Consider the following 23,648-nt stretch of genomic DNA (forward strand, 5'->3'; position numbering starts at 1 on the left):
TTGATGATGGCAAAACTTAGAATAATATTTTGACACAGCACATCACAGTTGTAAATAAATATGAAATTTTTTTTTTCTGTAATCATTTTGAGTAAATTTACTCAGTGTGTCAAATGATACACATTGATAATGTTGTGCATCTACAATTATAATAAAACATTGGATGTGGAATAACTTGTATATTTTTTTCCTTTTTTATATTGATTAGCATGTGATCGTTTGTACACATTTTTTCTTTCAGTACAAATGTATGTATAAAGTTTGTTAACACTTGATGGAGGTACTTTTCATTACAATTAATGTGACATTTCAGTGATTTTGCTCTCAGTGAATTAAGTATATAAATGATTATACATTTTGGACTCAGTAATTTATATGATGTGATACATAATTACTAAGATTATATAAGATGATATGAGCAATTGGAGTGAACTTACAGCACTTGATAGAATAATGGACTAAACTCATAAATATATTTATACAGTGATATTGATGTAAAATATATTTGTCAAAGATTTTTGGACAAAAATCTTTTTGGAGTGTGGGGCGTATGTCACAGTCCAGTTTTAGAACCTCTGTGACATGAAGTGATACTCAGTCACCTATTGTAATATTCCGTGCGGGCAAGCACGAAGTCATGTGAATAAGTTAAAGGACTCTAAAATAAGGGTCAAAAGTTAGTTAGTGAAGAACTCCAGCAGAGAGTGGATGTACGATTTTCTCTGTCTGTAATATGTACCTTAATGAATTTGATTTAATGTTAACTTGAGAGTTTTCTTCGGACTTATATTTTGAACATTTCATTGATGTGCTCACTTATTCTACGTGGCAGGAACAGCCAGTATTTATTTGTGTATATTTTGTGACGGCTGAAGTCGCCAGTATTTTCTGTAATTTATCCTATATATAATAAACGTTCCGTCTGCTACCAGTGTGTTCATCAGTAATTCTAAATGTTGTCGTTGGAGACCTTAGTATATTAGTAATGTTGCGCACTTGCAAATCTAGTGCGTCTAATAAAGTACATCGCTAAGAGGAGCATTATAGCCGTACCAGAAGAGGTACCTACAACACACGGACGCACCCACGCCGCTACGCCTACAGCCAAAACCAGGTAGCGACAATGGGGGAACAGGTTTCCAACAATATTATTGTTAGTGGGAAGCATGTTCAAGAAGCCAAGTGCGCTTGAACTTGGCTTGGCTTGGCTACCTAGAAGGGGGCTCGAGGTTCGACACCCGACTCGGGCAGAGTTGTGTTTACTGAGCGCCTAAAGGCAGCACAGTAAACCAACTCCCCCCCCCCCCCCCCCCAACTGGTTCACAAATGAGATTGGACCAAAAGCGCTCTGAGCATGCTATAAGCATGAAAGTAGTGCTATATAAAAGCTATAATAATAATATTGTATCTAGAAATATATTTTCACATTTTAGTATTAAAAGCAATCTCTAAAACCACATTAGATACTTTCACCTAATTTTTTTGTTATTGCTCATGTCAATTTAAATAGCCTGGTCTTGTGGTATGCACTCTGCACTGTTGTTTTGTTGGTCCTGGTTTTGAACACTGCAGGTCGCAATCCGCCACCATCCTGCGGGAGGTTTGAGGCTAAGATATATCTTCAATTCTGAAGAAAGAACTGAAACAAGTAAAACAAACGAAACCAACATCTAGACATTATCATAAAAGCATTTTATTTTCTCCTTTACATCTAGCCCTGATAGTCTACATAAATGAAGTGGACATGTCCAGACGGTTACTAGAAGAAGACCATTTGTTTGATGTGATCAGTAATGTGATCGTAGCCAAAGATGGAGAATTTCTTCAAGTAGTCACAAAAGATGGTAAATTAGTAGATTCACTACGCAGTCTTAACTAATAGTGTTAGACCTCCAGCCTGCATTAAGTATTTAATATTGATAAATTTACTACCACAGGCCATACCACTCTAACTAACAGGTTGAATTATGTATCTAGTTAGATCCTGTTACTTTAAATTTGCCATTTAGTTCTATGTTATTTTGTTCAAAAGATTTTTAGATTATTCACACAATCATTTTAAGTTCTAACATTTCTTGGTTTATAATCTTAAATATATCAAACTAGAAAAAACAAACAATAATGTTTGTTGTTTCAGATATCAGTGTCCGAATAAGACTCATGAATGAAATGTTGGATTTCTCTGTTGATCTACCACACAAGTATCAACAGTTGACTAAAGGCATGCTGGGACATTTCAGTGGCAACAGTGAGGATGACTTCCTATTTCCCAATGGAACAATGTTGTCTAACAACTCAGATGAACGTCTTTGGTTTGAGTATGGGAAAACTTGTAAGTACAATTTGTTGTGTCTCGAAGGGGTTAGACATCAATCCAATTAATACAGGGCGCCCTTCTTCAATACGCACACATATATATACGTGTGGGTGTACTAATATGTACTTTGTAATTTTGTTGTTTTTTTTTTAGCATAAAATAGAAAACTAAAGTTTTTACCTATTTTTCTTGAGATTTTGTTAATGGTATAAATCCTTGCAAGAGTTATGACTACTGTTACATTAATTACTGCAAATAGCTAATTTATTATAGTAAGAGTGAGAGGGTAGAACAGAAGATTCCAATATACTTTGTATAAGGGAGGGAAATAATAATGTCACTACTTAATGATGTGACGTCTTTAAAAGTGAATTGTTACTTTTGTACAAAAAACAACTTTTTCTTTTACATTTGTCAGTGTTTCAGAAAGAAAAGATATTCTAAAGAGAACATGACAATCTCTCTTAGAAACTACACATGTCTTTTGATAGAATAGAACTTGGACATCAAATAGCACCTTTTGTTAGACCAATAGAGAGCTGCAAGTAAAATTGCTGAGCAGCTCCGTCCATTCCTAAATATCCCATACGCCATAATGCCTCATATACATTTTCTTATGTTATCTACATACTGTTCAGTCTAGAGGACTTTGTGCTAGGGCCATGCTACCCGAGCTTGTATTTGTTTTTTTACAAATGGTTAGAAGAGGCTTTTAAGATCCATTTTACTATTTCATTTTTTTTCATGAGTGTGTTTCAATAAATTACACACCAAATAACAAATAGCATCTCATCCCCCCCCCCCGATGGTGGAAAAATGTCTTTCCAAGGGCATATGTTGTACAACTTAAACAAAAAAAAAAGGCATTTGACAGAATATAACTTACTATTTAAATGTTGAAGATGGATGTGCTTTTCATTCTTGGGGTAGGTTGGTGGATGATACTAAAAACAAAAAATGTCTTGCACTTTTTAATTTTTTTGCTTCAAAGGGAGTGTAGTGGACTCTATCTTCCCCTACAGCTATGGCCAGAACTTATCAACCTTTATTGACACTGGCTTCCAGCCTCTTTTTTTGGTTGATCATCATGAGTATATTGATAATGCTTCTCAAGTTTGTAATGGGACCAGATCCTTGCCCTGTCTCTTTGATTACATTGCTACTGGTAATGTGGAAGTGGCAGTCAGCTCATTAAATACACTTGAATCGCATGAAATTTTTGTGAATGTTAAAGGTGAGTTATTTTTCAAAGGCTTCTTGATATGCAATGCTTTCCATATTTTTTTTGATACAGTTAGTATAGAGATGCACCATAGTTGATGGACTTTGAACACGACATTTAGTGACATCATGGCTTAGTGGGATATTGATGTTATTATTAGTCAGCTGGTGTTGGGATTTCAAAGGGTTGACTTCGTGTTATGGACAGACTCTTCAACTGTGGCCTTTTCAATATTAAACTTCATTCAAGTATATAACAGTTCGGACCTGGTCTCTCTACTTGTTACCACTTTAAAAAAACTTTTAGAACCATAAGTTATGGATGCAATATGTCAGGACTGAGTTCTGGTCAGCCTGGGTCTCCTGTTTACTGTAGAGGAGAAGGGGGGCAATCCAGGTTGTTGGTTTCAAAACTGTGATTGTTTTGGGTTGTGTTTTATTTGGTGAGATGTTTTGAAAAACATAATGTAACTCATGATAAGGGGTGTGTTTTTTGTTGCTAGTGCAGGACGGTTGGTTTTTTGGAGAGATAGTCGAAGTGTAGAGACTCTAACTATTTTTGCTGTATGAGAGTGAAAATAATGGAATTAAAGATGTTTATATGTCGGTAAAGTGGCATTCTGAATCTTATTTTATCGTTGTATGTGTCATTATGATATTATCCAGGACTTGGGTACATTTAGCATGAAAATGAGTCTTTGACATTTTGGGGGCCCGTCCAAAACAACTACATGCGATGGATGCATCAATCTCCAGTGAAGTATCTGCTGTATCCAGACAGCATATATCTCTGAGTACTGCAACCTGAGGTATCTACTGCACCCAGACAACGCATATCTCTGAGTACTGCAACCTGAAGTATCTACTGCACCCAGACAACGCATATCTCTGAGTACAGTAACCTGAAGTATCTGCTGCACCCAGACAATGCATATCTCTGAGTACAGTAACCTGAAGTATCTGCTGCACCCAGACAACGCATATCTCTGAGTGCAGTAACCTGAAGTATCTGCTGCACCCAGACAACGCATATCTCTGAGTACAGTAACCTGAAGTATCTGCTGCACCCAGACAACGCATATCTCTGAGTACAGTAACCTGAAGTATCTGCTGCACCCAGACAGCGCATATCTGAGTACAGTAACCTGAAGTATCTGCTGCACCCAGACAGAGCATATCTCCAAGTGTGTACTAATGAAAGAGTTCAAGCCCATAAGGAGCGGAAACTCGTCGTCTGTATTTTAGGCTGTTACTATCTAATAATAATGATTTAACATGCCGAATGTGTTCACTATTAGCAAGTAATAGTAGCACCCCTTCGTACGTCTAAACATAAGTGTATATGCATGGCCAATTTCGTTCCTTATAATTGGATTACCAATACGCTCATTCCTTAGATTATACTGAAGAAGCTGCTGCTGGATCTCATACTTATATGAATTTAACTTTTGTGGTACATTCTATTTGGATTATACTGAAGAAGCTACTGCTGGATATAATACTTATATGAATTTAACTTTTGTGATACATTCCAAGTACCGATAACGCGCGTAGGTATAAAGCCATGTTGGGATTACCTGTTGGATTATCTACCTGAAATAGACTAAGAGAAATCACATTATTGGATAACCTTGGACAATTGTCTTTAACCTGTTGGAGTACCAGTTGAACAACATAAGTAGGAACAGAGGTATTAGTATTATTTTAATTTTGCTTTAATTTTTTTTGTATGTATATCATTTTGTGAGGTAATATTGTAATAAAGGACACTGCTCTAGGAAAATGTCAGAGTTTATACCTCGTCCATTTGAGGAGATAGTAGCCCAGGCTCAGATGTTGGGGTTTAAGGGCAAAACGTTAAAGAAATTTATAGAGGCCCAACAGAAAATTGACTCAGATAGACTGACAAGGGAAGCGGAGGAGAGAAGACATATAAGAGAGATGGAGGACAAACAACTAGCAAGACAACATGAAATGGATAAGAAAGACATGACAGTTAACGACAACCCACAACAGAATAAACAGTTAGACAAAAACCTAAAATGCATGACAGACAACGAGGACTTGTTAGAACTACTTAGAACTGTTCGAAACGACTGCTACTGCTAACGACATACCCAAGACAAGATGGCCACTTGTCCTCACTCACAAGTTAAATGAAAAACTAAAATTGTTTATGATACAAACAAAACTGATACATAACACTGACTATGATTTTGTTAAGGGGGAGCTCCTAAAACAAGCCCAACTCACAGAAGAAGCCTGTCGAACACTGTGGCATGAACTTTCCCCAAAGACGGACGATATGAAAGATTTTTATGTCCATTTGAAAAGGACATTTGACAACTGGCTTAAAACATCACAAACCCCAATGACAGTAGACGGTATAATTGACCTTATAATGAGAGACAGACTTTACAGTGTGCTATCTTCTGAGGCCCTGAAAGATATTTTGCTACGAAAGCCTACTTCAGCCCAAGAGGTCTTAGACTGTATTGATCAATTTAGAGATGCCACGAAAGGCTCCACACATATTGTAAAGGGAAGTAACAAAGTAACTAGTAACGATATCCCATATGTAGCTTTTGGTGCCACTGGTCAATCTAACAGTCGTCGCCCGAATAATATAAACACAGAGGGTACACAAGTGATATGCTATAGATGTGGAAAGGGCGGACACATTGCTCGATGGTGTCGGGTAAAGATAAATGAGAATAGAGGGCCAACACAGCAATGACTAAGAGTATTACCAGAAAGGGGGCAACAAGTGGGATTATTTGCATGTCACACTGATACATATAATTTTCTAGATTATAAAGATAAATCAGTTGGTGGATTGAAAATAGTTGAGGGATTTTTAGGAGATCGAAGGGTATCTGTCCTACGAGATACAGGGGCGAGCATAATTGGGGTCCGAGAAAGTTTGATAGAAGAAAGTCAGAAGATAGATGGGTTTTTCACTTTAAAATTAATAGATGGACAAACTTTTCAGTATCCACTTGCTTGGATAGACATTGATACTCCATTTTTAAAAGGAGTCTTTGTAGCGGCCATGTTCAAGGACCCAATAGCAGATATTATTATTGGAAATGTTGATCAGGCTAAAGCATTTTTATATGGGAATGCTGTTACTAGGGCCATGGCGAAAGCAGAAGACAATAGGGTCAGATCGGAAGATAATGACAGGATTGGTCTAAGTAAGTGGATGGAATTGGACAGTGATTTTAGAGAGGATCAAAGAAATGATAGTTCGTTAGTTAGATTATGGGAAAAGGCGAAAGCAGGAACGGTCGAAGATAAGAAAAAGGGATTGGTATCATTTATAGTGGAAGAAGGTCTACTTTACAAAGAATTTGAGAGAAAAGATACCCCTGGGGTAATAGAAAGACAACTTGTAATCCCTTCGAATAGACGTGAACTAATATTAGAAATAGCACACTCTACACCTTTAGCTGGACATATGTCTATAAATAGAACCAGATATCGGGTATATTCGCATTTCTTTTGGCCTGGGGTAGATAAAGATATAAAAACATACATTAAATGTTGTGACCTTTGTCAAAGAGGTAGACACCCAGGAAAAGCTGGAAAGGTAGAACTAGGGCGCATGAATATTATTTCCACTCCATTTGCTAAAGTTGCTATTGATATCATCGGACCACTCCAAATGACAGATCGGAAGAATAGATTCATTTTAACGTTGGTTGATTTGGCAACAAGATGGCCGGAAGCTGTACCACTACCTAATACAACAACACCAGTAGTAATAGAAGCTCTAAGTGCTATTTTTACTAGAATAGGATTCCCGGAACAGATACTCTCTGATAATGGATCTCAATTCAGATCCGAATTATACAAAGAAATATGTCAGTTTTTTAAAATAAAGATTGTTAAATCAACACCATTTCACGCCATGTCAAATGGGGGCGTAGAACGCTTTAACGGGACTTTGAAGTGCATGCTGAGAAAGACGGCCGAAGCAGAACCTAAGAATTGGGATAGAGTTATAAATGCACTTCTGTTTGCGTACAGAGAGGTACCAAATGAGTCTACTAACATTTCCCCTTATGAAATGTTGTATGGAAGGAAAGTCAGGGGGCCTATGTCAATTCTAAAAGATCTTTTTACTAATCAACAGGTAGAACCAGAAATAAAGAATGTGTTTGACTATTTATTAGACCTAAAAAGTAGGCTGGCTGTGGCTTGTCAAATAGCTCAGAATAATAGCTCAAAACGTAAGGAAAATTATAAAAGGTATTATGATAGAAATAGCAAAGAAAAAGATATTCAAACAGGTGATTCTGTGCTTTTACTGAAACCACAGAGACAGAGTAAGTTAGCCTTGCACTGGGAGGGGCCTTATAAAGTAGAAAAAAGAATTAACAAGTTTAATGTAAAAATAAAGAAAGGCAATCGAGTAAAAATCCTTCATGTTAACAGATTAGTAAAATATCATGAAAAAAACAACACGGAATGTACGGGTAAGGAAAATAGTGATCTACAACTCTCGGGAAGTGCGTCTCATGTCTTGTATGGGGGTCAAGGGGAAGAATTATTACATGCGTGCATAGCGTCCCTTGTAACCGACCAGGAAGGTGATAACCAAGAGGATGAAGTTACTGAGTTACCTACTCTTGAGAGTACAAATTCCAGGGAACATATTAGTATCAATACTGAATTAACCGAATTCCAAAGAGAACAGATTCAGACGCTAGTTGAGAAGTATAAAGATATAATTACTGATATACCGGGTAAAGCGAAGGTTAAATCATTCAACATTGAGCTCACAACAGAAAAGCCTATTACACTGAGGCCATACGCAGTTCCTATTCATATGAGAGATGTCTTAGACAAGGAGATAGAGAACATGATTCAAATGGACATTATTGAAGAGTCTCAATCGCCCTATGCATTTCCTGTCGTTTTGGTTAAGAAAAAAGATTCAACAGTACGTACTTACATAGATTTTCGGAAATTAAACGCGGTTACCAAATTTGACGCGGAGGCTATTCCAGACCAAGAAGATCTTTTCCTACAACTTAATAGTGCCAAATTTTTTACAAAGATAGATCTAACAAAAGGCTTCTGGCAAATACCAATAGAAGAGAATAGTAGGAAGTACACTGCATTCAGGGTACCAAGTGGTCACTTTCAATTTAAATATCTACCGTTTGGTCTGATTAATTCTCCTAGTTTTTTTTAATCGGACTATTAGGACCATTCTTAAAGGACTGGAAAATGTTGTGTTTTATTTTGATGACATTTGTGTATTCGGGCATGACTGGTCATCACACTTAATAGCACTAGAGAAAGTGTTGTCCAGGCTAAAAGAATATGGGTTTACTATCAAGCCAAGCAAACTTGAAATCGCGTATCCTAAAATAACTTTCTTGGGTAATATTGTAGGTGAAGGAAACATATACCCAGAACCCAATAACAGAGACAAGGTATTAAATATAAAAGCACCAAAAACGAAAAAAGAGGTTCGATGTTTGCTAGGTATTGCTAATTTTTATAGCAGATTTATACCAGCGTTCGCGGAAATAGTATTTCCAATTACTGGATTGTTAAAAAAAGGGACACCGACGAGGGTCAATTGGACTCCAGAATGTGACCGGGCATTAAGAAAAATTCAAATGTGCATGACACGGGATCCTATACTGAAATTACCAGACGTTAATAGACCATTTATTGTGCAAACAGACGCGTCGGACATAGCCATATCATGTTGCCTTTTGCAGGAAGTAAAAGGAATATTCCATCCTGTTAAGTTCTTGAGCAGAAAACTGTTGCCCAGAGAACAACGGTATTCTGTAATAGAGAGAGAATGCCTTGCCATTGTTTGGGGGGTGCAACGCTTGTCCAGATATTTATATGGCGCTAAATTCACAATTCAGTGTGACCATAGACCACTGGCCTTTTTGAAGAGCGCAACATATGGGAATAATAGAATTTGTCGTTGGGCTCTATTATTACAATCATTTAACTTTAATGTAGAACATCTAAAGGGCAAACTAAATGTAATTGCTGACTTTCTATCTAGACTAACAGAATAGACCAACATGACATTGATTACAGATAACTGACATTTAATATTTATTCATTTCAAAGTTATTTGTTTGCTAGGATTGGGGATATGTAATTAACCGCCTTCTACAAAAGGTAGAATATATGTTTGCACAATATTTTTTGTTTACATGTTGATATGTATATATATATATATATATAAATATAATTATAATTGCTTAGTATGTTGTATATAACATTTACATTTCGGAAAATATGCTTGTTCACTGACTAATTTTTTTGTTTACATATAATTATTATTGCCTAGCAGGTTGTGTATAGTATTGACATTTCATGTGGATACATCTTTTTTTTTTGTGTTTTTTTTTGTACAAACTGTAGGCTATGTTTTAGTACCAAGATTACTTTTATTTGCATGTTGATATATGTACGTTTGGAAAATCTCTTTATCGGAAGTTTGTCTGTTTTAAACGAACCCAGAAACAGACAAAAATTAGAGGGGGGAGAAATGTCAGGACTGAGTTCTGGTCAGCCTGGGTCTCCTGTTTACTGTAGAGGAGAAGGGGGGCAATCCAGGTTGTTGGTTTCAAAACTGTGATTGTTTTGGGTTGTGTTTTATTTGGTGAGATGTTTTGAAAAACATAATGTAACTCATGATAAGGGGTGTGTTTTTTGTTGCTAGTGCAGGACGGTTGGTTTTTTGGAGAGATAGTCGAAGTGTAGAGACTCTAACTATTTTTGCTGTATGAGAGTGAAAATAATGGAATTAAAGATGTTTATATGTCGGTAAAGTGGCATTCTGAATCTTATTTTATCGTTGTATGTGTCATTATGATATTATCCAGGACTTGGGTACATTTAGCATGAAAATGAGTCTTTGACACAATATATTATATCAGTTGCTGATCTTCTGTTTACATGTGCTTGTAATTTATCATGAAAATGTATTCACACCATGTTAGATATGTGCAATATGTTCAATTAGTCAGTGTATTAAGGTCTATGAGGACCTAGTTTTTATAAAGTGTATTAAAGTCTATATGGCAGACATGGTGGCTGAGTGGTAAAGCGCTATGTTTCTGAACCAGCTTCCCGGGTTCAAATCCTGGTGAAGACTGTGATTTTTAATTTCGGGATCTTTGAGCGCCTCTGAGTCCACCCAGCTCAAATGGGTACCTGACATTAGTTGGAGGAAAGTAAAGGTGGCTGGTCATTGTGATGGCCCACATGACACCCTCGTTAACCCTAGGCTACAGGACACGTTAACTGTAGGCCACAAAAATTGATGACCTTTATATCATCTGCACTATATCACAAGTACTGAAAGGGGGGGCTTTAGTTTTTATTAAGGTCTATAAGGACATGGTTTTCATATAGTTTAATTTGTTAATTATAAATGAAGTCTTAGATGAAAAATTGGTTTAACTATTACATTTGAAACACTTTTTTTAAAAATGTGATTTTTTAAAAATTGATAATCAATGAAAGAGATCAACTTTTAGTGTTTGTAAATCTTTTGCTTGGCAGATCAAAGACCACTAGTATTTTCCAAAGTCCAGGAAACACTTGTGAAAGTTGGTGATAAGTTTAGTGTCACTGTATCTGGTCAGAGTTCTGATGGTCAGAATTGGACATGCATTAGTGTCAGTGGCAGTAATTACACTGTGTCTAGAGCTAATTTGTCATCCTGTGTAGTACAAGGTGAAGTGAACAATGTACTACAAGAAGTCATCCAGTAAGTCTTTTTTTTTGTTTCCTGATTGACATGTTAAGTATGGTGTACACATATTAAATTTTTATATTTATTACAATGAATGAGTTACTTCTTCTTCTTCATCATTCTCATTTTTTATGTTGGAGTGTCAACTCCAACATAGATGAGATTGCGTGTCAATGTGTTATGCGCCAGGAGGCCCATTGACTCTGACTTTAGCCTGCTTTTCTTTCTGGGTGTGCTCCCATAGCCTTTGATCATCCAAGATCATCTGTAAGGCAGCAGGTGTTTATTTTCGGAGTTTTCTCTCCTAGATGAACTGCTATCCCTAGCTAACGAGTTTCATCTACCCTGGTTTAGAGTTAGAGCGCCCTATACTCGCTTTGTGCAATCATTTCCCTGGATTTCTGAGATGTTTTTGGTAAATATTCTAATCACTGGAATACTTCACCTCATCCTCCATGACTGCAAACCAGTTGGTCCGCAGCTGTTTATTTGCTATTCACAGCTAACTCTTATATCTAAGGGTCTTTCCCCTATCTGACACCCGGGGACGCGCTTAGTAGAAGGTGGTAGCTCCCCCAAGAATGAGTCACTAATACTAGACTACTGTAAAAAAAAAGTTTAAAAAAAATAGAAATTAGAGACATTAGATTTCTCTTGTAAACTTTCAGGATAATTTCCTCTTTATATTAATACAATTCAAGAGTGACGGTAGTTGTTTGTTTTAAAAATATATTTTAGTATCTGTTTTATCGTTAACATTTGTTGAGCAAGAAGTTAATCATAAGGTCCACTTTGTTTGTTGAGTCTATATATTTAGAAATGTGTATCTATTTTAATACAATATCAAACTAATTTAAAACTGTTTCATGAAGGAATGTCTCTGGGAGCCCTAAGAACCTTGTGATGTTACCATAGAGTTTGAATTTATGTTTTTTTTATTCAAAAGAAAACAAGATAATTATTATTCAATAAATGTAAACGTTTTTATTTTAGAATAGCCTTAATGTCAGAAAAAGGGCTGATTTCAACAGTTGTTGGCATTCCACTAATCATATGTGACTGTCAAAATAATGGCTCATGTGACTTTAAGATTGTAAAAACTTTTGGAACTAAGTTCAGCCCTGTGGCTGCATGTGTCTGTGGTCCAGGCTATACAGGTCAGTGGCTTTTAGTGAGCAGTATTTAGTTTCCCAATGAAAGTTGAAAGCTTTCCGTTGACACAAAATAATTTTAAAAAAAAAGATGTTCATTTGGTCTTCCCTCTTAATATTCTTTTGGTCTATCTTTCAAAGTGTCGTGCATTAAAGAATATTCACAGCAGTTTTTTTAAGTATTTGAAAATGGTATTTCACTCAGACTAGACTAAGTAGCATTAAGTAGTTAAGTTCTTGTTTAAGACATTATTTTCTGCAGTTTTATGGTTTTGTAATAGCTTATGCAATATAATACTTCCTGGTCATGTGGTATGGGCTTTGGACCCTAACCCTAACCCTGTTCCACCATCCTGTAGAACCCTGAGGCTAAAATGTACTTATCTTCACCAAATCTGAAGGAGCATAAAACCAATAAGATAGAATCCTCCTGAATAGCTGTGAATTAATATTCTTCTATACATACATACATTTACAAAATAGTATGGTTGAAACTTTAGAAGATAGACCCAATGAATAACAGAGGGAACACCAATTGTCTTTCTTAAATAGTATTTTTGTATACAATAAAATACTGTGTATTAAATAGTTTCTAATGATTACTCCCCTACAAAAAGAAATAGGTCTCCATACAATGTAAAGATTACATCAAGTTAAAAATAAAAATATCACCAAACTCAGTATAACTGGAAAAGGTATAGAGGCCATACAATATTTAAAATACAAAAGTAACACAGTTTCCAGTTAGCCTTTAATAAAAGAACCAATCTTATCTTATCTTATCTTATATAATACAGACGTTACTTCAAAAAAGAAGATGATTACGTCCTACGCGTCATGCATTTAGTCATGCATATTAACCAATGACTTAAATTCTGCCAAGTCACTGGTTTTCCTGGCTAGCTCAGGCAACCCATTCCATGCTCTAATAGCACTAGGAAAGAAGGAGTATTTGTACAAATTTGTCCTAGCATATGGGACGAGGAATGTGCCTTTATCTTTGTGTCTTTTAGAGTATTTTATTAAATTTTGTTTTTGTATTTGAAGATTATGGTTCAGTGTTTTATGTATGATTTCTTCTTTACTTTTGAGCCTTCTGTCCTGAAGGCTTTCTAAATTTAGTGATTTTACTAAAGGTGTTACTCTAGTCAAATGTGAATATTCGCTTGTTATGAATTGCACTGCTCTATTTTGTGTCTGTTCTAGTTTCTTAATGTTTTCTTGAGTTGAGGGGTCCCAAACAGAGGATGCATATTCTATTATTGGCCTAACCAAGGTTAAATAACATTTTAGTTTTATGTTCTTATTTGATTTATAGAAATTTCTTTTAATAAATCCTAATGCTTTGTTTGATTTTTTTGTAGTTTCATCAATATGTGGATTCCATGACAGTTTTTCATTTATTATAACACCTAGGTATTTTGCGTTTTTAGTCTGTGTTACTGGTTTGCCATGAATAAGATAAGTGGAATTAATTTGTTTTAGTTTTTTTGTTACTCTTAACAACTGACATTTTTCTGGGTGGAAAGACATGCTCCAATTTGATTCCCATTTCTGTAATTCATCTAATTCTCTTTGTAAAATATCTGTGTCTTGTGTTGTTTTTATTGTTCTATATATTATGCAATCGTCTGCAAATAATCTGACTTTTGTTCCTGAAGTAATGCAATTTGGTAAATCATTTATGTAAATTAAAAATAGTAGTGGACCCAAGACTGTTCCTTGAGGTACACCTGAGTTTACTGTTATCGGTGTTGATTTAGAGCCATTTATTATTACTGTTTGTTCTCTCCCTATCAGAAAGTCTTTAATCCACTGATGCAATGGACCAACAATGCCAAAATATTTTAATTTTTTAAGCAAACTATGGTGGTGAACTTTGTCAAAAGCCTTAGAAAAATCTAGTAAGATAGCATCTATTTGTTCACTATTATCTAAACCTTTTGAGAAATCATCAATTAGTCCTATTAGTTGTGTTTCACATGATCTATATTTCCTAAAGCCATGTTGGTATGGTGTGAGGACATTATGTTTGTCTAAGTGGTTTATGATGTTGCTACATATTATGTGTTCTAGGATTTTACATGTGATGCTGGTAAGTGGTACTGGTCTGTAGTTTCCTGGGTCAGATTTTTCTCCTTTTTTAAATAGGGGGGTGACATTAGCTTCTTTCCAGTCCTTTGGTACTCTGCCCTGGTTAAGAGAAGCCTGAAAGAGTATTTTGAACACTGGGGCTAGCTCATTACTTAGTTCTTTGAGTAATCTAGCTGGAATACCATCAGGTCCAGAAGCTTTATTTGGTTTGGTGTTGGCTAATAGTTTTTGAATTCCATTTTCTTGTACTACTATATCTTCTATGTTGTCTACTTGGTTCAAATTCAGTAATATGTCTTTGTCTCCTGGGGCTGAGAATGCTGATGCAAAGTATTTGTTTAGGATGTTTGCTTTAGTTTCATTATCATTATGTATTATGTTATGTTCATCTTTTAATGGCGCTACGCCTGTTGTTTCCATTTTCTTAGACTTAATGTATGACCATAGGTTTTTGTTGTTATCTTTAGATATTACATTGTTTATATATTCACTCTGCAGCTGTCTGCTTACTTTTTGGGTTAAGTGTTTAATTTTTATATACTTTTTGTAAACTCTTTCTGCATTAGTTTCTTTAAATTTTCTATATAGGTTTTCCTTCTGTTTACAAAGCTTCTTTAGTCTATTATTAAACCAGCATTTATTTATTTTGTTTGATGTGTATTTAGTTGGTATATGATTTTCTATAATGCTTTTAAGATGGTTTTTAATGAAATTCCAGAGGTCATCGACTGGTTGGTTAATGTCTTTTTCTAATAAGAATGTTTGTTGAAAGTTTAATGCAGCTTGGTGTAGTTGTGTTAGGTTACATTTATTCCAGAGTAATATTTTTCTTTTGGGTTTTGTATTGGCTACTGCTTTTATCTGACTGTGTATTTTTATGATCTCATGGTCTGATAGACCAGGGATAATATCATAATCAACTCCAATCACATTTAAGGCATGATTAGATTGAGCATCGTTTAGTATGGCTAGCTATATCTCTTTATTTCTTTGCGTGGCTACTCTTGTATTGTTTTCCTAGCATTGCCAGGAATAGTTTTAATTTTTTTTTCCAATGCCAGGATTAAGCTGTGAGAAAGAAAAAGATGGCTGTGCCTCCAGACCTTGTCAGACCAACTGTACAGATGTTCCTGCAGACCTGGAGGTAATCACAGGCCTGGCCTATCAGTGTGAAGGCTGTTTTGATGGATACATCTTAATTGACAATAAGACCAAATGCGAAGGCATGATAACATTTTTTTAAACATTATTTTATTATTGTTATGAATTATGAAAAGCAAAATGAATCAAACATAGAACTTAAATAAAACTTAATCTTGGAAATGTAAAAGTCACTTGTATATAGAAAATAAAGACTAACTATACTTTTCTGTAATCTTCAATTTTTAAAAGATGCAGGTTAACCTGCACAGCTAACAGATGTTGTTGTTTTCCGTAAATACTCAGCAACATTCAAATTGGGCTAGAGAACTCCTTATAGATCATGCATATAAAACTTTTTTTGGTCTCAAGATGCTTGAATTAAACTTGGAGATTAGTATCTTCAGAATACATCTCTATGCTACTAAATGTACTTTTATAATCTACTTTTCAGGCAAAAAAAATGTGTAATGTAAATCTGATACATCATTAGGAAGTCAGCATCACTTAAAATTGTATATAGAAGATAAAGACTATATACTTTTCTGTAATCTACAAATTTTAAAAGATGCTAACAGCTAACATGTTTATTTTTCTCCAAGTACCCTTAAGCATACAAATTGGACTAGAGAACTCCTTATAGATCGTGCATATAAAACCTTTTTTTGTCTCAAGGTGCTTGAATTAAAATCATAAAAGAAATTAAACTTTAAAGTGAAAGTTCATGTCAAAACTGTAGAACTTTATAACCTGTTTAATTTTAACCCTTCTTCTTTCCTAACAGATATCAATGAATGTGAAAACAATCCATGCGATCCCAATGCACAATGTATTAATTCAATAGGCAGCTATTACTGTCAATGCAATAATGGTTTTAGACTAAATGAATCGAATAAAGGCATTTGCACTGGTAAGTCTATGGACTTATGGTAACCAGGTTACTGGTTCTTAAACTTTAGTCTTTACGAAGCTGTATAGTTTTACAGTAACTCTTTCTAGTTTCAAATAGTATGACTATGTTTTCTAGATATCAATGAATGCAATGAGAACAGCCATAACTGTATTCAAGTGTGTATCAACACCAAAGGATCATTTTACTGTGACTGCCAGTCTGGCTTTGAACTCAGAGATGGCTTCAATTGTACCCTGGTATTTGGTGAGTATGATGATAGTTTTAGAAGTGTTTAGTATTGTTCAATATAGATGCCTGTTTCATAAGTTTCATTGTTCAATATAGATGCCTGTTTCATAAGTTTCATTGTTCAATATAGATGCCTGTTTCATAAGTTTCATTGTTCAATATAGATGCCTGTTTCATAAGTTTCATTGTTCAATATAGATGTCTGTTTCATAAGTTTCATTGTTCAATATAGATGCCTGTTTCATAAGTTTCATTGTTCAATATAGATGCCTGTTTCATAAGTTTCATTGTTCAATATAGATGCCTGTTTCATAAGTTTCATTGTTCAATATAGATGCCTGTTTCATAAGTTTCATTGTTCAATATAGATGTGTATGATGATAGTTTTAGAAGTGTTTATTATTGTTCAATATAGATGTCTGTTTCATAAGTTTCATTGTTCAATATAGATGTGTATGATGATAGTTTTAGAAGTGTTTATTATTGTTCAATATAGATGTCTGTTTCATAAGTTTCATTGTTCAATATAGATGTGTATGATGATAGTTTTAGAAGTGTTTATTATTGTTCAATATAGATGTCTGTTTCATAAGTTTCATTGTTCAATATAGATGTGTATGATGATAGTTTTAGAAGTGTTTATTATTGTTCAATATAGATGCCTGTTTCATAAGTTTCATTGTTCAATATAGATGCCTGTTTCATAAGTTTCATTGTTCAATATAGATGTCTGTTTCATAAGTTTCATTGTTCAATATAGATGCCTGTTTCATAAGTTTCATTGTTCAATATAGATGCCTGTTTCATAAGTTTCATTGTTCAATATAGATGCCTGTTTCATAAGTTTCATTGTTCAATATAGATGTGTATGATGATAGTTTTAGAAGTGTTTATTATTGTTCAATATAGATGTCTGTTTCATAAGTTTCATTGTTCAATATAGATGTGTATGATGATAGTTTTAGAAGTGTTTATTATTGTTCAATATAGATGCCTGTTTCATAAGTTTCATTGTTCAATATAGATGCCTGTTTCATAAGTTTCATTGTTCAATATAGATGTGTATAATGATCGTTTTTAGAAGTAATTTTTTTATTGTTCAATATAGATATCTCTTTCATAAGTTTCGGTGTTCCTATAGAGAATTTTTGTTTATATGTCTTAGCCCAAACTTTCTTTAGGATAGCAGAATGCAGAATTTTTCTGTTTCCTAATATAAATCAAATAATTCAACATATGTTGTGACTTTGAGTGTAGAATAGAATCAATTAATTGGTATTTTTTTCTAAGCTATTTACAGCTTGCTATTAATTATATCTCTAGCAAAGATCCTCATGTAAAGGATAATTTTAAATTTATTTTTTTTTAGAGTACAATCATTTATTTTGTCTGTGTTTCTAAAAAAACTGAACTTGTAATTAAATATTACAATAAAATTAATTAATTTTCTAAAGATAGTAAGTAATGAAGAATTTTTGTTAGACTGTTGCAAAATCTCTGTTTTTTTTTACATTAATTTGACAATTTTGCAATCATGGATAGCACAAAAACTGGTATGCCGACTTAAAATTTGTTGGATTGATTAGATCATTTTGTTCAGGGTTCTCTAATTATATTGTTTGACAGATGCCTGCAGTAGTTTTAATTTGACTAACAGAAAGTGTGACTATGGATGTCGCAGTGTTAATAACATGCCAGAATGTTTCTGTAAGACAGGATACAGTTTGACAAGTGATGGTCTGCACTGTGAAGGTAGGAAACAAAATTTTTTCTGGGCACCATTTAATAAGAGGGCAGTAAATGCTGAGAATTTAAAGCATTGTTCAAGTAAAATATTTCAGATGAAAGAATATATTCAACAAGTGAACATGTTATAGTTTTCAAAATTTTAGAACTAGTGGAGCTTAGTCTATTAAACAAGCTCGGTGGATAAGTCTATTAAACAAGATCATTGCATGTTGTTCCTTAGATACCTGTTCAAGTGAAATCATGTTTTGAACAACTATTGTTTCTGTAATGATCAGATCAGTTCTCAGTATACAATTTGAGACCAAGTTTGAAGCTTTGTTTTTCTATTAAACTTTCCTAACAATACAATTTAATAGCATTGATTTTTTTTTTCATGAACATTTTTTTTTCTTATTATTAACTTTATTTTCAACAAACTTTTAATTTGCTGGTAGCATTGAAAGACTTTTGTTAGGACTAATTTGTGCCAATGCTCCTTATTCCCTGGTGCTATTAGAACATGGAATAGGTTGCCTGAATCTGCCAGGGAAACCAATGACTTGGAAGAGTTTAAGTGATTAATCAACATGCATGACTAGATTGACATAGCAATATGTCTAGAACGCAATCATCTTCTTTTTTGATGTAACGTCTCTATTTTATAGCATAGAGATATCTGAGCTGAGGCACACTATATTGTAAATTTTATTTAGGAAGTTTAACTTTTTGTCTGTTTCCACAATCTTCTTGCTGACAGATATTAATGAATGTGATGAAAGACTTTGTTCACAAGGCTGTAACAACACCATAGGCAGCTATAGATGCTCTTGCTACGCTGGCTACACACTTATTGACCATCACACTTGTGAAGGTATTGTTACAGGAAATATTTTCAGCATTGTTTCATGTCTTAAATGAACTAGACAGTTTGGTAACCACATTGTTTCTCAATGTTTCCATTACAATTACCTGCTTAGAATGTCCTGAGACAAAATATGGTGTTGGCTGTCTCAAGACCTGCAACTGTAAAGGCAGAGCTTTGGGCTGTGATAAAGTGGAGGGATGTTTATGCCGCAGTAACTGGAGGGGAGCTAGCTGTGAAGTTGATGTAGATGAATGTGTTGAAAGACTTGCCAACTGTCGTCCAGATCAAATCTGTCAAAACACAATGGGCTCTTTTGCTTGTCAGTGTGATCAAGGATTTGAGGAAGTGAATGGAACTTGTGCAAGTAAGTTCCTACCATTTTGTTTCTTAGTGGAAGTACATTCAATTGGATTAGAACTTTAAATTGAATGCTAAGAAGTTTCTATGTACTTGTTGTGTTGTCACAGATAGGTATTAACATTAACATAATGTAGACATTAATTAATGGTAATGGTATTAACGGAGACTGTGATTATCAAAGTAGACATAGAAGACTAATCTTTTTATTTCCGTCAAATCCTTTGCTTTCGAACAAAACATAAACAACAAACAATGACGCTATATACACATATTAGCACAGCACTAGTATGAATTATATAAATATGTAATCTAGCACCACTTAAATAACAATATTCAAATATATTCTTTCTTTTGAATAATACAATTTGAAAAAAAAAGTTGTAAAATCTCAGAATTAAGAATGTATAAATTGTGTGAGAAAATAAATATCAAGCCTGTAAATATAACAGAACTAGGAAATATAGAGGGATTTGGTTATGCAAAACTGTCACAGCACATGTACAATGAAAGTCAAGGACTGATGAAATGAGAAATAGTAATTACACTTTCTTTGTTACCAATCTACCTGGTGTTCCTAGTTTAGATGTAAATACATGTATTAATACTTAATTAACTAAACTGTGTGTTCCTAGTTCAGATGTTAATACATGTATTAATACTTTACTAAACTGTGTGTTCCTAGCTCAGATGGAAATACATGTATTAATACTTTACTAAACTGTGTGTTCCTAGTTCCGATGTTAATACATGTATAAATACTTTACTAAACTGTGTGTTCCTAGTTCAGATGTTAATACATGTATTAATACTTAACTAAACTGTGTGTTCCTAGTTCAGATGGAAATACATGTATTAATACTTTACTAAACTGTGTGTTCCTAGTTCAGATGTAAATACATGTATTAATACTTAACTAAACTGTGTGTTCCTAGCTCAGATGTAAATACATGTATTAATACTTTACTAAACTGTGTGTTCCTAGTTCAGATGTTAATACATGTATTAATACTTTACTAAACTGTGTGTTCCTAGTTCAGATGTATATACATGTATTAATACTTTACTAAACTGTGTGTTCCTAGTTCAGATGTATATACATGTATTAATACTTTACTAAACTGTGTGTTCCTAGTTCAGATGTAAATACATGTATTAATACTTTACTAAACTGTGTGTTCCTAGTTCAGATGTTAATACATGTATTAATACTTTACTAAACTGTGTGTTCCTAGTTCAGATGTATATACATGTATTAATACTTTACTAAACTGTGTGTTCCAAGTTCAGATGTATATACATGTATTAATATTTTACTAAACTGTGTGTTCCTAGTTCAGATGTAAATACATGTATTAATACTTTACTAAACTGTGTGTTCCTAGTTCAGATGTTAATACATGTATTAATACTTTACTAAACTGTGTGTTCCTAGTTCAGATGTAAATACATGTATTAATACTTTACTAAACTGTGTGTTCCTAGTTCAGATGTATATACATGTATTAATACTTTACTAAACTGTGTGTTCCTAGTTCAGATGTAAATACATGTATTAATACTTTACTAAACTGTGTGTTCCTAGTTCAGATGTATATACATGTATTAATACTTTACTAAACTGTTTGTTCCTAGTTCAGATGTAAATACATGTATTAATACTTTACCAAATTGTGTGTTCCTAGTTCAGATGTTAATACATGCATTAATACTTTACTAAACTGTGTGTTCCTAGCTCAGATGTTAATACATGTATTAATACTTTACTAAACTGTTTGTTCCTAGTTCAGATGTAAATACATGTATTAATACTTTACTAAACTGTGTGTTCCTAGCTCAGATGTTAATACATGTATTAATAGTTTACTAAACTGTGTGATTTCAGATATAGATGAATGTAAGGATGCTACATTAAATTTGTGCCAACAAATCTGTGTAGACACTCCGGGTTCCTACGTATGTAGGTGTAAAGATGGATTTACACTTGACAGCACAACTTGTCAAGGTAAAATAGGTTATTCTTCTGCTTATGTGCTTCAGTGATTATCAAGGGATGTTTTTCAAATTTAAAACTAGTGATTCCCAGTCATTTGTACCTGTCCAATATTATCACTCAATCATCTTAATATTTGTCTGTAGCAGAGCTGAGCAGTATTTTTTTTTTCTTAAAATTTTTTTCACCCCCAAAGCTGGTGCTAGGTGCTAGGTAATTTGTGCTAGGTAATTTTCACAGTTCTGTCATTGATTTTAAAATTTCCTTTGCTTTGATCATGTATGATCAAAACATGTCCACAAGTATGGTGCCCCCAACAGACTAAGGGATAGGTGAAAGTCAAGCTGACCTGAGAATGGTGAACATTAGCAGTGCTGCCCCAAACGGTCCACACTCTGGTAACAAAAACATGACAATAGTTCCATAAAATCAATTAGCAATGCCAACTTTGTGCATATGTGGATGTCAGTTCCTTATGATGAAATTATTACTAAATTTGACTCTAAAAAGTAAGAAGTTGATTGGCATGAAAACTACTGTGCTTTATTTACAGTGGTCTGTTAGAAAGCTGCATATGAAGCAACTGCACTATTAGTAGTTCCCTCGGAAGTTGTTAAGTTGTCATTGAGTTTGTCAACAACTTGATGTGTGCTTTTGTTTGTGAAGATACATTGAAATTCTAATGCGTGAACCAAAGACTTGAGATTTGAACAAGTGCCATTTATATCCAGCTTTGTGAATGTGTGTATCAGACTAGTCAAAGCTTTTCATTGTTTTAGTTTTCATTTGTTTATTTCTTGAGCTTATATTTACATATGCTTGAAAGTGTTACTTCTAGAGCTGGGCTCAACAAGGTTTATTGGTGTTAAAGTTTCTTCTTTTTGGCATTACACAAACTACTAGGAACGGTGTAGGTGTCTTGTGCCAAGCATTAGGCACCACTATCAATGGCAGTTTCACAGGTTTAAAAATATATTCTTTTCCCTTCTATTCCCATAAAACACTGAAAGAATCATATCTTTATTCAGTTTGATGAATCTTGTGCATCTTTCATTTTTATGGCATTAAGCAAATCTTGTTAAGAACATTGGTTTATTTATTCTTGAGCTAAATGCTATATGTTTAGATTTGTGGGGCATTAGTTTGTGTACTCTTGAGCTAAGAACAAATCTGAAAAAAAGGTTGAACTCTGCAGCATTTTATTTTTGAGATAGGGAGAAAATTAAAGTGAGATTATTAGTAATTGTGAAGGCAGAACTTCAATTATGAAAAGCAACATTGAGTGGGTACTTCATACAAACTTTATAAAAAATTAATGTAAAAAAAGTAAAAATCTTTTTTCAGACCTTGTGAGCTATAAGGCAGAATGTCATATGATGTGAACATCAACTGTATCTTTGGCTGACAGTTAACAATGGTGTCATGTGGCCAGCACAATGACCAACTGTCTTTACTTTCTCCATTTAAAATCAGGTACCCATTAGAATTGGGTGGACTTAAAACAAACCGTAAAAAATGAAGTATTTTTTTTTATTTAAAAAAAAAAGTGATCATGAAGAAATAAAAAACTGTGCATTAGTAAAGGACATCTTTGTCCCAAGATATTTTCCATCTGTTTGAAGTAAAACATGCATCTCTGTATCTGGTCAGATGTGGATGAATGTGAGCTGGACACATCAGAATGTCAACACAAGTGTATTAACAATGTGGGTGGCTACAGCTGTGGATGTTTTGATGGATATACACTAAGGGAAGACAGAAGGGCATGTTTTAAAGGTAGGTACTTTTTTTTAAAATATCAATGCACATTTCTATGACTAAGTAAATTAATTAGTTTCTTTTACCCATACCTTTTAATTAAATCATACTATCATCTCAGCATTTTATTTTTAGT

The 23,648-nt window shown here is 34.0% G+C and overlaps 1 protein-coding gene across 1 annotated transcript in view; it reads left to right on the plus strand.

The window, feature by feature from the left end:
- Positions 1-23,648, plus strand: part of LOC106073745 (uncharacterized) — an 80,151-nt gene that overhangs the window by 39,770 nt on the left and 16,733 nt on the right. The window contains exons 18-30 of the mRNA XM_056045599.1: positions 1,716-1,844; positions 2,138-2,332; positions 3,309-3,551; positions 11,093-11,300; positions 12,279-12,442; positions 15,592-15,753; positions 16,455-16,580; positions 16,698-16,826; positions 18,438-18,563; positions 19,297-19,410; positions 19,517-19,768; positions 21,647-21,766; positions 23,405-23,530. Coding sequence (XP_055901574.1) covers positions 1,716-1,844; positions 2,138-2,332; positions 3,309-3,551; positions 11,093-11,300; positions 12,279-12,442; positions 15,592-15,753; positions 16,455-16,580; positions 16,698-16,826; positions 18,438-18,563; positions 19,297-19,410; positions 19,517-19,768; positions 21,647-21,766; positions 23,405-23,530 — 2,094 coding nt within the window. The remainder of the gene's footprint in view (positions 1-1,715; positions 1,845-2,137; positions 2,333-3,308; positions 3,552-11,092; positions 11,301-12,278; positions 12,443-15,591; positions 15,754-16,454; positions 16,581-16,697; positions 16,827-18,437; positions 18,564-19,296; positions 19,411-19,516; positions 19,769-21,646; positions 21,767-23,404; positions 23,531-23,648) is intronic.

This window comes from Biomphalaria glabrata, chromosome 11, assembly GCF_947242115.1.
Source record: "Biomphalaria glabrata chromosome 11, xgBioGlab47.1, whole genome shotgun sequence".
Classification (NCBI taxonomy): Eukaryota; Metazoa; Mollusca; class Gastropoda; family Planorbidae; genus Biomphalaria; species Biomphalaria glabrata.